At 52.8% G+C, this 13,885-nt stretch overlaps 1 protein-coding gene across 1 annotated transcript in view; it reads right to left on the bottom strand.

Moving 5' to 3' along the window:
• The window catches only part of TUBGCP5 (tubulin gamma complex component 5), a gene marked incomplete at its 5' end in the record, with an annotated part of 32,808 nt that extends 19,190 nt beyond the window's left edge, over positions 1 to 13,618 (bottom strand). Inside the window, 10 exon segments of the mRNA XM_027767799.1 lie at positions 967 to 1,082; positions 1,767 to 1,969; positions 4,252 to 4,498; positions 5,808 to 5,901; positions 6,534 to 6,623; positions 7,399 to 7,513; positions 10,159 to 10,294; positions 11,144 to 11,223; positions 11,573 to 11,669; positions 13,510 to 13,618. Of these exon segments, the coding sequence (XP_027623600.1) occupies positions 967 to 1,082; positions 1,767 to 1,969; positions 4,252 to 4,498; positions 5,808 to 5,901; positions 6,534 to 6,623; positions 7,399 to 7,513; positions 10,159 to 10,294; positions 11,144 to 11,223; positions 11,573 to 11,669; positions 13,510 to 13,618 (1,287 nt within the window).
• Positions 13,619 to 13,885: the final 267 nt, after the last annotated feature.

The following is a 13,885-nucleotide window of genomic DNA, read 5'->3' on the forward strand; positions in this document are numbered from 1 at the left end:
GGAGTCCTGGACACGGTGGCTTAAACTCACGCTGGGTGCATGTGCGTGCGTGTCCAAGATCCCGAGAGGAGCATGGAGGAGAAGGGATTGCGGCGTGACCATCCCCCCTGGGGGGTGATTTCTCGCTTTCTGTCTGTCTCTGTCTTTCTGGTGAGCGCACACACCCCGGAGCAAAAACCTCTCACAAAAAAAAAGCTCCAAGGGGAGTTTATGTGATTCTGTTCAGAAAACTCAGCTGAAGAGGAATCGTCATGAAGACTCCCTTTTGGGTTTTCCTTAATATCGTTACAGTAAGTATTACACCTTGAGCGTAGAAAATGACCAGCAAATTGAGGAGGAGGTACAGAGTAACGGTATCTGTGACAGTCCGTGTCTTCGTCCTGTTGGTAACTTATAACGGGAACAGCTGATGCTGCTGGGTGTCCCTAGACCCGTGGGACCCAGCCAGCCATAAGCACTCTCCCTCAGAAGGGCTTCCCAGACAGGCTGCGGACACAGGCACTTCTGACTGCCGCACCCATGTCCTATGTGGGGCGCTGACCCAGCCCTGCCACTCGCGCCAGCCGAAGCTAACGAGAGCATCCAGTCCCACACGGCGCATGGCCTCACCTCTGGATGATGAACTCCCACACGGAACCCCGGGGAGCCCCCCCCACACACACACATGGTGCACGGCCTCACCTCTGGATGATGAACTCCCACATGGAGCCCTGGGAGCCCCACACACACACATACACATGGTGCACGGCCTCACCTCTGGATGATAAACTCCCACATGGAGCCCCGGGAGCCCCCCCACACACACACACGGTGCATGACCTCACCTCTGGATGATGAACTCCCACACGGAGGCCCGGGGAGCCACGCGCCCCCACACGGTGCACGGCCTCACCTCTGGATGATGAACTCCCACACGGAGCTCCAGGAGCCCCCCCACACACACATACACACGGTGCATGGCCTCACCTCTGGATGATGAACTCCTTGGCGCCATCCCACAGGTGCCCGTGCACGATCCACTCGTCTACCGTCTGCAGGTAGGGTCGCACCGTGTCCACCCAGAGAGAGAACAGCAGGGAGACCTGTGGACGGGGACGGGGACAAGGCAGCGTCAGAGCTCCTGTCGCCAGGTTACCGTGACGCACACCGTACCTATCTGTACCCGCTAAGCAGCGGCTCCCCATGTCCCGAGCCCGGCCCAGCTAACTGCCACTCGCTCTGCCCCGAGTGTGGGCGTGGGGCTACTCTGCTGCTTTTTTTTTTGAGAGGTTTTTCACTACAGGGCATGTGCGCTCGCCAGACAGACAGAGACAGAGAGATAGAAAGTGAGAAATCACCCCCCAGGGGAGATGCCCATGCCGCAGTCCCTTCTCCTCCATTCTCCTCTTGGGCTCTTGGGCACGCACACACATGCGCCCAGTGTGAGTTCTAAGCCACCGGGTCCAGGACGCGAACCGCGGTTGACTACGTGGGAGTCCAGCGACATAGCCATTACGCTAACTGCTGGTTCCCTCCGCTGCCTCCTGTAAGAGATGTGCATGTCCGTCAGGAAAGGGTTCCTGCGGATACTCACACGAGGCGGCGGGGTGACTGTCACTTCTACAGATCTGACTAACTTCCGCAGCCTCACGATTGGAAGCTAATGTTAAACGGAGCAGCTGCCTGACGTGCCATGATCTAAGCATCAGGTGACAAACTCCGGCAGGCCACCCCGCTGCTCTGCCGTGCAGGGTGGTCACACTGCCAACGGGCACAGGCCCACGTACGGTCTGCTCGGAGGCTTCCCCAACGGTGTCGTACTCGAGGATGGCCTTGTACAGGGTGTTGAGCAGGTGAGACGCCCGGACCACGTTGCGCGTGTCGGGAGGGACTTCTGCCACGCCGGTGCTGAAGACTTTGTGCAGAACCTTGAGCTGGGCCAGTCGAGGCGACAACTTGTCCACCACTATGGCGAGAGTCATCGTCGTGTCTGCGAACATCGACAGATCACAGCCAGGAGCAGGACCAGACCTGCGCGTGCAGAGAGGTCAGCACTAAGCCCCTTATCTGGCCAGGACCTAGCAACATGGAGGGGCTGGCATTGCAGTTTCACATCACGAGGAACTGGTTTCTCTAAGGGAAAAGAAATCCTGCCCTCAAGGGAGAAATAACATACACTTGACCCTTGGACACATCGCAGGTTAGGACACCACGCCCCACGCAGTTTAAAACCTACATTTAACTTCCTTTTTTTTTAAAGAATTAATTTATTTAACTTTATTTATTCTACTTATTTATTTTAATTTGACCAGAGAAGGACAGAGTAGGACTGAGAGAGAGAGAGAAAAAGAGAGAGAAATGGAAGGTGAAAAAACCACCTGCCAGTTCCGGGATTCAAACTGTGGTCAGCCATGTGGGAGTCCAGCACCCTTAACCACCATGCCACTTGCCGGCCCCTACATTTAACTTTCGACTATCCGAAAAGCAATTACTATGCGCCTTCTCCAGCTGGGACTGGAGCATAGCCCCCCTGCGTTCCCTCCACAGTGCCCAGCCATGGGGAAGAGGACAGCCTGGGAAGGTCCGGTCCACGGTCCAGGCTGGAGCCCACCTCGACCCCGAGGCGGCAGGCAGGTTCGGGCCACTGCTCGCCCCTGCCAGCCTCACGCTGAGCAGCGAAGGCGGATCCCCACCCCACTCCTCGAGTCCACTTGGGCACCATCCCTCATGGCAATGGGGATGAGGACGAGGCCCACAGCCAGTGATTTCTCGTTTCCTCGCTCTTTCTCCAGCAAGCAAACGCGCCCTCTAGTAAAACTCAAAACCAACACACGTAATACAGCTCACCTACTGACCACCACAGCTTAGCTGAGCCACCTTAAAGGTCCTTAGGCCTAGAGTTGGGCAAGCCCACGGAGCACACCGAGGACTGAGCAACGCGCATGGGATCCTGTCTACCCTCCCGGAAGCAGGGCACAGGACGGTGGGATGGGTCCCCGAAGCGTGTTTCAGTACGGCCGACGGCTTTCCGCCAGGGCAGTCGGGACTCCCGAGTCGACCCTCGTTAAGGCAGGGGGCGATCACGTACACTCTGGCCGACCGCACTCGGGTCTCCCTAGAGCAGTGTGCACTCCCCAGCTCACTCTCGCAGGTGCTCACACCCGACCCCCAGCTCTGTTCTGAGCACAGGCCCTGCAAACACCGTGTTGCATGTGTGCGGTTTCAGAGGCACATGGAAGGAGGAGCAGAAGGGCTCTTCATACGCTTTCATGGCTTAGTCTTTGAGAGAGCGAGGGAGCAGCCACTGGGATGTGCACACATACACACGCCTGGCTTCCGCATGCCTTAAGTATGTCTGCAAAGTGTACGAGGAGTCAAGGGCCGGCCTGCCTCCGGGGAGGGGACGAGCAGGAAGGTGATTTCTCACTGCAAACCCTCTGTGCTTTGTGATCTTAAAAGCTATACATGGCCTGAGACCAGCAGACGGCATAAGGGTTATGTCACTGGATTCATGCATAGTTGACCGTGGTTTGAGTCCTGGACCTGGCAGCTTGAAACTCACATTGGTTATGTATGTATGCATGCCTAAGATCCCGAGAAGAGAATGGAGAAGGGATCGTGGCATGGCCATCCTCTCTAGGGGGGTGATTTCTCACTTTATGTCTTTCTCTCTGGTGAGTGTATGTGCCCTATAGCAAAAATCTCTTAAAAACAAAAAAAAGCTATAAAACATTTAAATGGGGGCCATGGGTTAGTGTAACATCTATGTCGCTGAACTCCCATGTAGCTGACCGCCGGTGGCTTAAACTCACGCTGTGCGTGTGTGCCCAAGACCCCGAGAGGAGAATGGAGAAGGGATTGCAGCGTGGCCATCCCCCCTTTCTCGATTTCTGTCTGTCTGTCTCTATCTGGCCAGTGCACGCGCCCTATAGCAAAAACCTCTCCAAAAAAAGAAAGAAGTTTAAATGAATAGATTTAAAATAGTATTTAAAATAAATGCATTTGCGGGGCCAGGAGGTGGTGTGGTGGTCAGGGCGCTGGACTCCCACACGGCCACAGCTGGCAGCTCTCTCCTTTTCTCTCGCACGCTCTCCTGGTGAGTGTCGTGCCCTATACCAAATTTAAAAAAATAATAACTACAATTAAAAATAAATAAACGAATGCACTCCTGAGAGTCCTCATTTGTGACATGACTTTCAAAGCCTGTATTAATAGCCGCAATGCCATCCACATGAGTCGCGCGGTCTCGCAGTAAATGCAGCGCGTGCTTACCGTTGCGGATGATGCACTTCTCGATCTCCGTCAGCTCCTCCTTGAAGCTAATGAAGTATTTGTACAGGGCCCACATGAACGCCTGGTAGGTCCTGAAGGGAGCTTCGGTGGGCTTCTTAGGGACGGGGCCGCTCCCGGGTAACGCGCTCTCGGGGCCATGGCCCCTGACCTCATCGATGAACTCCTGGAGGCGGAACACCACCTGGCCGTAGGCTGCTACCTGCTCCAGCACCGACCGCAAGCAGCTCTGGGGGGGACGCCACAGTCAGTTACGGCCGACGCTCGGAATGTGCCCTCACCACCCCACAGGGCACAGCAGTGACAGTGCGCGCTTGGCTTTGAGACAGACCACGCACCACTCTCTACAGCTCACACTGTAAAAACTACATACAGGACCAGCAGGTGGCGTGGTGGTTAAGGTGCTGGACACTCCCACATGGCCGACCAGGCTTTGAGCCCTGAATCTGGTGGCTTGCTTTCTTTCTCATTTCCTCTCTCTCTCTCTCCCCCTCTGTCTCTGTCGCAAAAAAAAAAAAAAAAAAAAAAAAAAAACAACGAATGAATAAATTTTTAAAAAATCAAAATAAATTATATATAAAAAAAACTATATACAAGGAAGATATACTATTGGCAAAAAAAAATTACTTAGTTTTCTCGATACAGAATGACAGAAATAAAAAGCAGAAAATGCAAATTAAAATTAAATATGTCACACAAACAACACTAAAAATTTATCTGAAGCACTATAAAGATATATAACTTAATTTTACTTTTTAAATCCTAAGTATACTTAACAATTTAAAAATTGTGAAATGTTCTGAAGTTATTTTTAAGAATTAATTTACTGGGACCAGCAGTTAGCGTAATGGCTATATCACTGGACTCCCACGTAGTCGACCGCGGTTCGTGTCCCGGACCCGGTGGCTTAAAACTCATGCCGGGCACGTGTGCGTGCGTGCCCAAGATTCCAAGAGGAGAATGGAGGAGAAGGGATTGCGGCGTGGCCATCCCCCCTGGGGGGTGATTTCTCGCTTTCTGTCTCTCTGTCTCTGTCTGGCGAGCGCACTCGTCCTATCACAAAAACCTCTCAAAAAAGAAAAAAGAAAAAGAAAAAAGAAAAAGAATTAACTTATTTAACTTTATATTTATTTATTTTAATTTGACCAGAGAGAGAGTAAGAGAGAGTGAGAGAAAGTGAGAAAGCAAGCTGCCAGATGCAGGACTTGAAACACGGTTGGCCAGGTGGGAGCCCAGTGCCTAAACCACCATGCCACCTGCCAGCCCGACATGTTTGTCAGACAGAGACAGAGGGAAAGTCAGGATTTGGGAGAAATCAACCCCCAGGGGGCATGGCCACACTGCAATCCCTCTCCTTCACTCTCCATGTGCGCACGCACACACATGCACATGCACATGCACACACACACGCGCACGCACAAGCACACCGGGTGTGATTTTCAAGCCATGGTCAGCCATGTGGGAGTCCAGTACCCTAATCGGCACGCCGCCTGCCGGCCCCTGGAATGAATCCCGAGTGCGGCAAACGGAGCACGTACCTGTGTCAGGTGGGAAACTGTAATATTGCTCCTCACAGTCACCTTCCCGTCTACCAGCGGAAAAATGAAGAGCTTCTTCACCCCCGAAAGTAACCTGAAAGGAAAATACAAAGACAGATGTTCCCTAAGTCTAGGAAAATACCATAATGTGCCTAAGAAATTTCCACCGAAGATCTGGGGGGACAAAAAGGCCAGCTACTAACAAATCGTTTCAGATGACCTGAAGTCTCACGTTACCTCAACAGCGCCTTAGAGTGAGATCCCAAACAGAGCTGCCAGAGCAACCCACAGCCATGAGGGCCCCAGGGCTGTCCATCCCTGAGGTCAGAGCTGGGGCTGGCCACGCCCCGCTGCAGGGCAGGGCTGGCACCACCCAGCGACCCACGCCTGTCACAGCAGGCAGCACACCCTGCTCAGGGCTCGGAGATGAGAAAAGTGATGGGCTCCAGATTGAAATAAATGAACGAATAAATAAAGCCAAAAACGTTTCTTTTAAAGTGATGGGCTCACCTAATTAAATCAGACATTTTATTACGTGAAATGGAAAACCCACAAGTACATTAAAACCTGATCATCCCTGGGGTCAAGCCTGAAGTCTGAACTTCACAGCCACTGGCCTGCTTCTGCTCTGCATGGGAAAACCCCCACACCGCTTTCTTTTCAAAAGGTTTCTCTTCCCGCTCATGGAGCCCTCGAGCTACGAAGCAGGCTCCCGCGCACGCTTACCATAGCGTTTCCCGAATGACCTGCGTCTCGGTAACGAGGATCCTGTCATCCGGCACATACAGCGGGTCGCTGCTGCACAGGTGCTGCTCCCTACGAGAGGAAAGGTCGACAGGAGGGCGTCTGAGGGAAACCGCCTGCAGGAACAGGTGCAACGACGCCAGCTGGGCTAGCGACCAGCTAGCAACGACCGCAGCACGGCCTGAGATGCCCAGACTCACGCCCACACACCTACGAGACGTTCTCAGAGCAGCACTCTCAGAACGACGGTTAGTTTACGCTGATGTGGTCACAGTCAGCAATTACGGAATGCTATGTTCCAGAGAACAGCAAGTGTGTTTTTGTAAGTGCACTGAAACAAACACCACAATTGGTCTATTATAGACCAATCCACTAACACCGAAAATAACAAGAAAATCAAAATAAATATTAGAAATAAACAGTAATTTCAGTATTTTAATAAAGAAAGAATGCTCAGTAAGAATTGTTTTAGGGGACCAGCAGTTAGCATAACAGCTATGTCGCTGGACTCCCATGTAGTCGACCGCAGTTCGAGTCCTGGACCCAGTGGCTTAAAATTCACGCTGGGCACGTGTGCATGCGTGCCCAAGATCCCGAAGAAGGATGGAGGAGAAGGGATTGCGGCGTGGCCGTCCCCCCGGGAAGTGATTTCTCACCGTCTCTCTGTCTCTGTCTGGCAAGTGCATGCGCCCTATAGCAAAATTCCAAAAATAAAGAATTGTTTTAGAAAAAACAGTAACACTAAGTTCGCATTTCAGGACAGTTCTTGATTGAAACCCCAAATCCAGGCCTGATGTTCGAACACCACAGCTTGTCGTTCCATAAGATGCAGCATTCGGCCTCTCACCAGACGGCAGCCAGGTTGGCGTGCAGGTGCAAGCTGTGAGGAGTCCGTGTGGGCCGGGCTGCCCAGTACTGACGCACCACGTGCTGCTCCAACCAGCTGCGGCCCTCTGGCTCATCTGCAGGAGAGAGACGCAGTGAGTCCGAGTCACACCAGTCTACGCTGCCACACTGCGGGGCCTACGACTCCAACATACACTGGGGGCCGGCCCTACTGTAGCATAAGCCCTGTGCACTGAGAGCCAGCTCCCCTGCGGCCCTCTGGCTCATCTGCTGGAGAGAGACGCAGTGAGTCCGAGTCACACCAGTCTACGCTGCCACACCGCGGGGCCTACGACTCCAACATACACTGGGGGCTGGCCCTACTGCAGCGTAAGCCCTGTGCACTGAGAGCCAGCTCCCCTGCGGCCGACTGTGGTTCCGATCCTGGCTGTGGTGGCTTGAAAAACATGCCAAGCATTTGCATGCGTGCCCCAAAGCCTGATGGGACGCCGAAACAGGAGAAAGGGGCTGTGGGTGGCATGCCCTCGCCCCACCAGAGCTGCTTCCTCTCCAAGCATGTGCACACGCCTTTGGCAGTTACAAAAACTCAAACACGCAAAAAAGCAAACACCAAATACATACCTGGGAAGGGCTATTTAAAATAACACCCCAAATTCAATTAAATGCCACTGGCTACAAAGTTTATATTTTTTAATTGCTCAATTTAAAAAAGATCCATGAACAAAAAGACACAGACAGTTTATTTCAGTAGCCCAATAACCAGTAAAGGAACTGCAATGGTGACCAAAGACCTCCGCAACCACTCCCATATCCCGAGGACTGCTTCTTAACTTTCTTTTTTTAAAACACAATTGTTTATTGTATTTTTATTTATCGTTATCATTATTATTTTTTTTGGAGAGGTTTTTGCTACAGGGCACATGCACTCGCCAGAAAGAGAGAGACATAGAGACAGAAAGTGAGAAATCACCCCCCCGGGGGGATGGCCACACCGCAATCCCTTCTCCTCCATTCTCCTCTCAGGATCCTGGGCACGCACGCACATGCGCCTGGCCTGAGTTTAAGCCACTGGGTCCAGGACTTGAATCATGGTCGACGACATGGGAGTCCAGCGACACAGCCATTACACCAACTGCTGGTCCCCATTACTATTATTTTAGAATTATCTGTCTAACTTTATTATTATTATTATTATTATTTGACCAAAGAGAGACAAAGAGAGGGAAAGTGAGAAAGGAAACCACCAGGTCCAGGATTTGAACCATGGTCAGCCATGTGAGAGTCCAGCACTTTAACCACCACGCCACCTGCTGGCCCCTCATTATTATTATTTTTAATTTATTATATGGCATGCACACTCACCAGAGAGAGAGAGAAAGCAAGCCACCACGTCCGGGACTCAAACCACAACTGGCCATGTGGGAGTGCAGCACCCTAACCACCACGCCACCCGCTGGTCCCTGCTTCCCAACTTTCAAGGACTAGATAATCTCTTAGATGCACTGTTCCAGGACACAGCAGCAGAGAAAGCTGCCTACCATTTTATGAGACTAATACTGAATATGACCACGACGCTAAGACCAGACCACGAGGTTTTAAGAAAAGGAATTCATCAATGAATGGAACTAAAGAATAGATAACCCAGTGGTAATGCCCCAAAAACAGAGTGGCTGAGGCTCAGCTGGAGAAACCAAGGATGATCTGACATGAGAAGATCAGAGCTGTAACAGGGTAAAAGAGGAAAATCACGGGTTATCGCAGATAAAAAAGAGCCTCTGTTAAAGTTTCACACTTATTTATGATCAGAGGCTCCTAGGAAAAAAGAGAAGGGCTTGCCCAAGCTGGCAAAGGCCACGGGCCCAAACCGCGACCACCACCACACGTCGGAGCTGGGGGGGCGCGGCTGTTCCGGATGAGGCGCGTCCAGCCCTCTGGTCTGCGAGCGAGCGACGGCCGAAGCAAATAGGAGTACACTAAAGGCCCGGTAGACTGGTGATGACGACGCACCCGCACCTGCACCTGCACCGCCTGAAGGTCCAACTCCAGAACCAAAAGGAAAGGAAGCCAGGACCAGCGGGTGGCACCCAGGTTAAGGCGGCCAGGTCCCCTATGACCAACGGAGCAGTCTGAGTCCCAGACCCAATGACCTGAAAAACACAATGGGCACGTGTGTGTGCGCCCAAAATCCCAAGAGGAGGATGGAGGAGAAGGCAGTGCGGCATGCTCATCCCCTCTAGGGGGCCCTCCCTCTCTCTCTCTCAATAGGATATTTAAAAATTAAAAAACTGTGGCTCAGCTTTAACTACGTTACGGCCATTTGACCAAAAGCAGGATGAGATGAATCAAGAGAACAGATGGAGTATCTCCGCCTCCACCCAGACTGCCAGAGTCTAATCCACAGCTCCTCACTCAGGGCTGAGAAAGCCGGCATTCAAAGTAACAGACAACCCGTACACATCTCGTCCTGTTCACTAACTTCAGCAAAGCAGTCCTTCCCCAGTAAAAAATAAATGGAAATATTCAAGACGAACAAAGTTCTGAGAAAGAAAGGAAAAAAGAACAGAACTGTACCCATTTCAATATTAATTCTACATAAAAAGTACCCACGAATGGATTAAAGAGGCCGGTTCTGCCAGGAGGGCGGAGACGGTCAACAGTGCTGGACATGTCACTGTCAACATGGACCAGGCTGGACCCTGCCTTTCCTCCCGGGGTCCCCTCCCAGAAGACACGGGACACCAGCACCCAACCGCACGCAGACCTTTCCAGCTGGTGGGAGGCCCCAGTCCCCGGTGCTGCTCCTGTTCTTCTAGTGGGGTCCTGTCCACCTGAATCCCAGAGTCCTCTCTGCTCAGCGGCTGTTGGTCATCTTCGTCTTCACTCTCTTCAGACCAATCCTGATTTTAAAAGGACACACACGTTACCTCGAGAACGTAACGCCAGAGCGACTGAGGTGGAAAGTGTGGGGCCAGAAGACGGTGTAGCGGTTCCGTTGCTGGACTCCCACTTGGCCGATCACGGTTTGAGTCCCGGACCCAGAAGCTTGAAACTGCCACCAGGTGTGTGTGAGTACGTGCCCAAGACACTAGGAGGAGAAGGGGGAGAAGGGACTGCAGCGTGGACATCCCCCCAGGGGGTCATTTCTCGTTTTCCCTTTTACTGTCTCTATTTGGTGAGCACATGTCCCTAAGGTAAAAACCTCTACCAAAAAAAAAAAAAAGTTAAAATTCCACAAGCAAAGCAAAACCTCTGAAGCAACGTGGACAGCAAAACAAAACTCAAATCTCTTGAGCGTGCCTCAATTCCCCTAAATGTCTCGAAGGCGTGGAGTATAGGAAGGGCGGTCCCAGGGTGGCAGCTCCTCGTGGGACGCGCGTACTCACCTCCCTTGACTTCCTGCCACTGATGGCTCAGGGAGACTAAGACGTCGCCCGCCGAGCCGCCCGGCTTAGCGGAGGGCCCTGTTAGCTCAGTTGCTCCAGGGCAGGAGGACCCAGTGAAACTGTTGTTTCACTTGGCAGGTTAGATATTTTCTTTCTTTTCTTCATTATTATTATTAGTATTTAATTTTCTACATGGCATAGGAGCTCACCCAAGAGACAGAGACAGAGGAGAGAGAGAGAGAGAGAAAGTAAGAAAGCAAGCTGCCGGGTCCGAGACTCAAACGTGGTCACTCACGTGGGGTGGGGGGCCAGTGCTGGCCCCGCAAGTTCAGCATTTTCGATAGCAGAACTGCTGCCACTTACGGGTGTGTCCGCGCGCGGACCGAGGTCGATCTCCTCGCCTTCCAGCAAGTATCTCCCCCAGTCGGGACCGTCTTCCTCCTCTACGATGTGCGAGAAGGCTGTCAGCTGTGCCTCTCCTGAGAAACCCACCTACAGGAGCCTGTCTTTGCGGACCTCGAAATGAGAACTCAGGAGACCGCAGCTGGGAAATGTCACAACGCCCGAGACCCTAGTCAGCGAACACGGTCTGCGTCTTCACTAGCTCCCCCAAGTGAGATTTCTCTTCACATACTCGAGGTCGCCTAAGTCAGACCCGACAGGTTACATGACACTGTGTAACTGCACTAGCACCCGGGCAACAGAAACTGACGGTCACAGATGTTCAACCTTCCGCTCAAGGGATAAAACCAATCTCCCCCTCCCTTGCCGCCGCCACGTCTGGTCACGTACCCACTTCCTTCTCTCTTGGTGTCGCCACGTAACTGCTGTTGGAGGGAGAGTCAGACAGGCACAGGAGCAGCGACAGGACGGAGTAATGCGCATCTGTCTTCAAGACAAAAGGGAGGGGCACCTGCTGCTGAGGCTGGGCTGGGAGGAGACGCAACGCCATGGCCGCACGTCCCCGACTCCCCCGGCCTGAGAGAACAGGAGCCGTACCTGACTGCTCAGGGCTCAGATGTGCACACTGGGGCCAGCAGGGGGCGTGCTGGCTAAGGTGCTGGACTCCCACATGGCTAACCACGGTGCGAGTCCCAGACCTCGGAGCTTCAAAATCACACCAAGCACATGTGCATGCACGCCCAAGAATCCTAGAGAAGGGACCGTGGAGTGGCCCTAACCCCAGCAGGCGATTCCTCAGCCCCCACCCCGCCTCTCTAGCGAGAACAGATGTTATAGACTAAAAATAAATGAGAAAATTAAAGTGTGCACATGAAGAACCTCAAGCCACCTGAGATCTGAGCCCCATGTGTTCACATTTCCCGTAGGATACATGAGCTTGCAGAGAGAGACAAAGCGAGCGGCTGCCCCCGGGGGTGGCCACGCTGCCGTCCCTTCCCTCCAGTCCCGTCTCACGCACACTGGCCTAGCACGCTTCCCAAGCTGCCAGGTCTGGGACTTGAACCATGCAGTCGGCCAGGTGGGACCCAGTCCCCTTAGTCACTACGTTAGAGGCTGGCCCTCGGGTCCTGTCTTTCTAACAAGCACACGGCGTCTCAGTGGACGTTCTCTGTTCTGAGCGTGACTGGTGCGTCCTCAGAGTGGGACGGTGTGGCTGAACATGGACGGCTCCTCGGGCAGCACGGAGCCCCAGCACGTCCGATGCTCGGCATGGATGGACCGCGTTTTTATTTAAGCAGTCCTTTATTGATGACATTGAGATTTTCCCGGTCTGCTATCACAATCTCTCTTTAAGTTTTAGCTATAGGAGACATGCTTCGGCCAGAGACAGAGGAAGAGAAAGAAAGAGAGAACTCACCCCCTGGGGTGATAGCCATGCCTAAATCCCTTCTCCTCCACTCTGGTTCTAGGATCTTGGGCACGCATGCACGTGTGCCTGGCATGATTTTCAAGCCACCAGGTCTGGGATTCAAACCACGGTCGGCCATGTGGGAGTCCAGTGCCTTAACCACCATGCCACCTGCTGGCCCCTAAAACCTTCTTCCGTGAGACACCCATTCCAAAGTGTTGACAGAAAAGAACGCCTTGCACTAGCAGAGGTCTCCGGACACAAACCTGGGCCTTCCCACATGGCTTGGCCTCGTAAGAAGTGCATGTCACTGCCGCACGCCTGCCCTGCCCTGCAGATCTTCACCTGCACCTGCCGCTGTAAGAAGCCATACGACGAGGTGACAGCATTTCTCAGCTCTGGGAATCCTGGCGGGTCACAGCACCTAACGGTGGCCTCGGACCCCACAGAAGCGAGAAGTGCACTCTGACCATTATCGACCGCAGTTTGAGTCCCAGACCTGGTGGCTTAGACTCATGCCAGGCACGTGTGCATCCTTGCCCAAGATCCCAAAAGGAGAATGGAGAAGGGATTGTGGTGTGGCCATCCCCCAGGGGGTGATTTCTCACTTTCTGTCTTTCTCTCCGGCAAGTGCCGGAGAGAAGACATCCCCGAGTCTGAAGCTACCCAGAACGCCACTCTCTGCGCCGGCCCCACGTACTCCTACGCACGGTGCAAGGTGCGGAAGACGGTTAAACACGCGTGTGCGCTTCCTTTCATCAGCCGGCGCATGCCTGGGTGGACAGCAACATTCAATCCAATGTCCAGGCGGCCCTCTCTAGCCAGTGGACAACACTGGACAGAGCGAGTGTCTCGGCGTTAACAGGGACAAGCCGTGGGTCAGACCTGAACCCGGGAGTAGCCGACGGCGGCCTCGTACCTTCACTTGCTGTACGCTGGGGAGCGGTGCGTTCAGAAACGCCTCAGTTAACCTCTTCCAGCTCTCAGCTCTGCTGAGATCAGAATGGACGATGAATTTCTCATAAATCCTAGACGTTTTTAAAAATCAACAGTTATAAACAGTATCGGCATCTATAACAAATTAGAAACCCAAAACAAGAAGATCTTTAACAAAACATTGACCGAAAGTCCACAACAAAGTATTATGGCAAAATACATATATATTTCTTATTTTCTTTTTTAAAGAGAGATTTTTGCTACAGGGTCCAAGCACTTGCCGGAGAGAAAGACAGAAAGTGAGAAATCACCCCCTGGGGGATGGCCACACCACAATCCCTTCTCCATTCTCCTTTTGG

The sequence above is a fragment of the Tupaia chinensis genome, unplaced genomic scaffold (genome assembly GCF_000334495.1).
Source record: "Tupaia chinensis unplaced genomic scaffold, TupChi_1.0 Scaffold144682_1, whole genome shotgun sequence".
NCBI classification, from domain to species: Eukaryota; Metazoa; Chordata; class Mammalia; order Scandentia; family Tupaiidae; genus Tupaia; species Tupaia belangeri.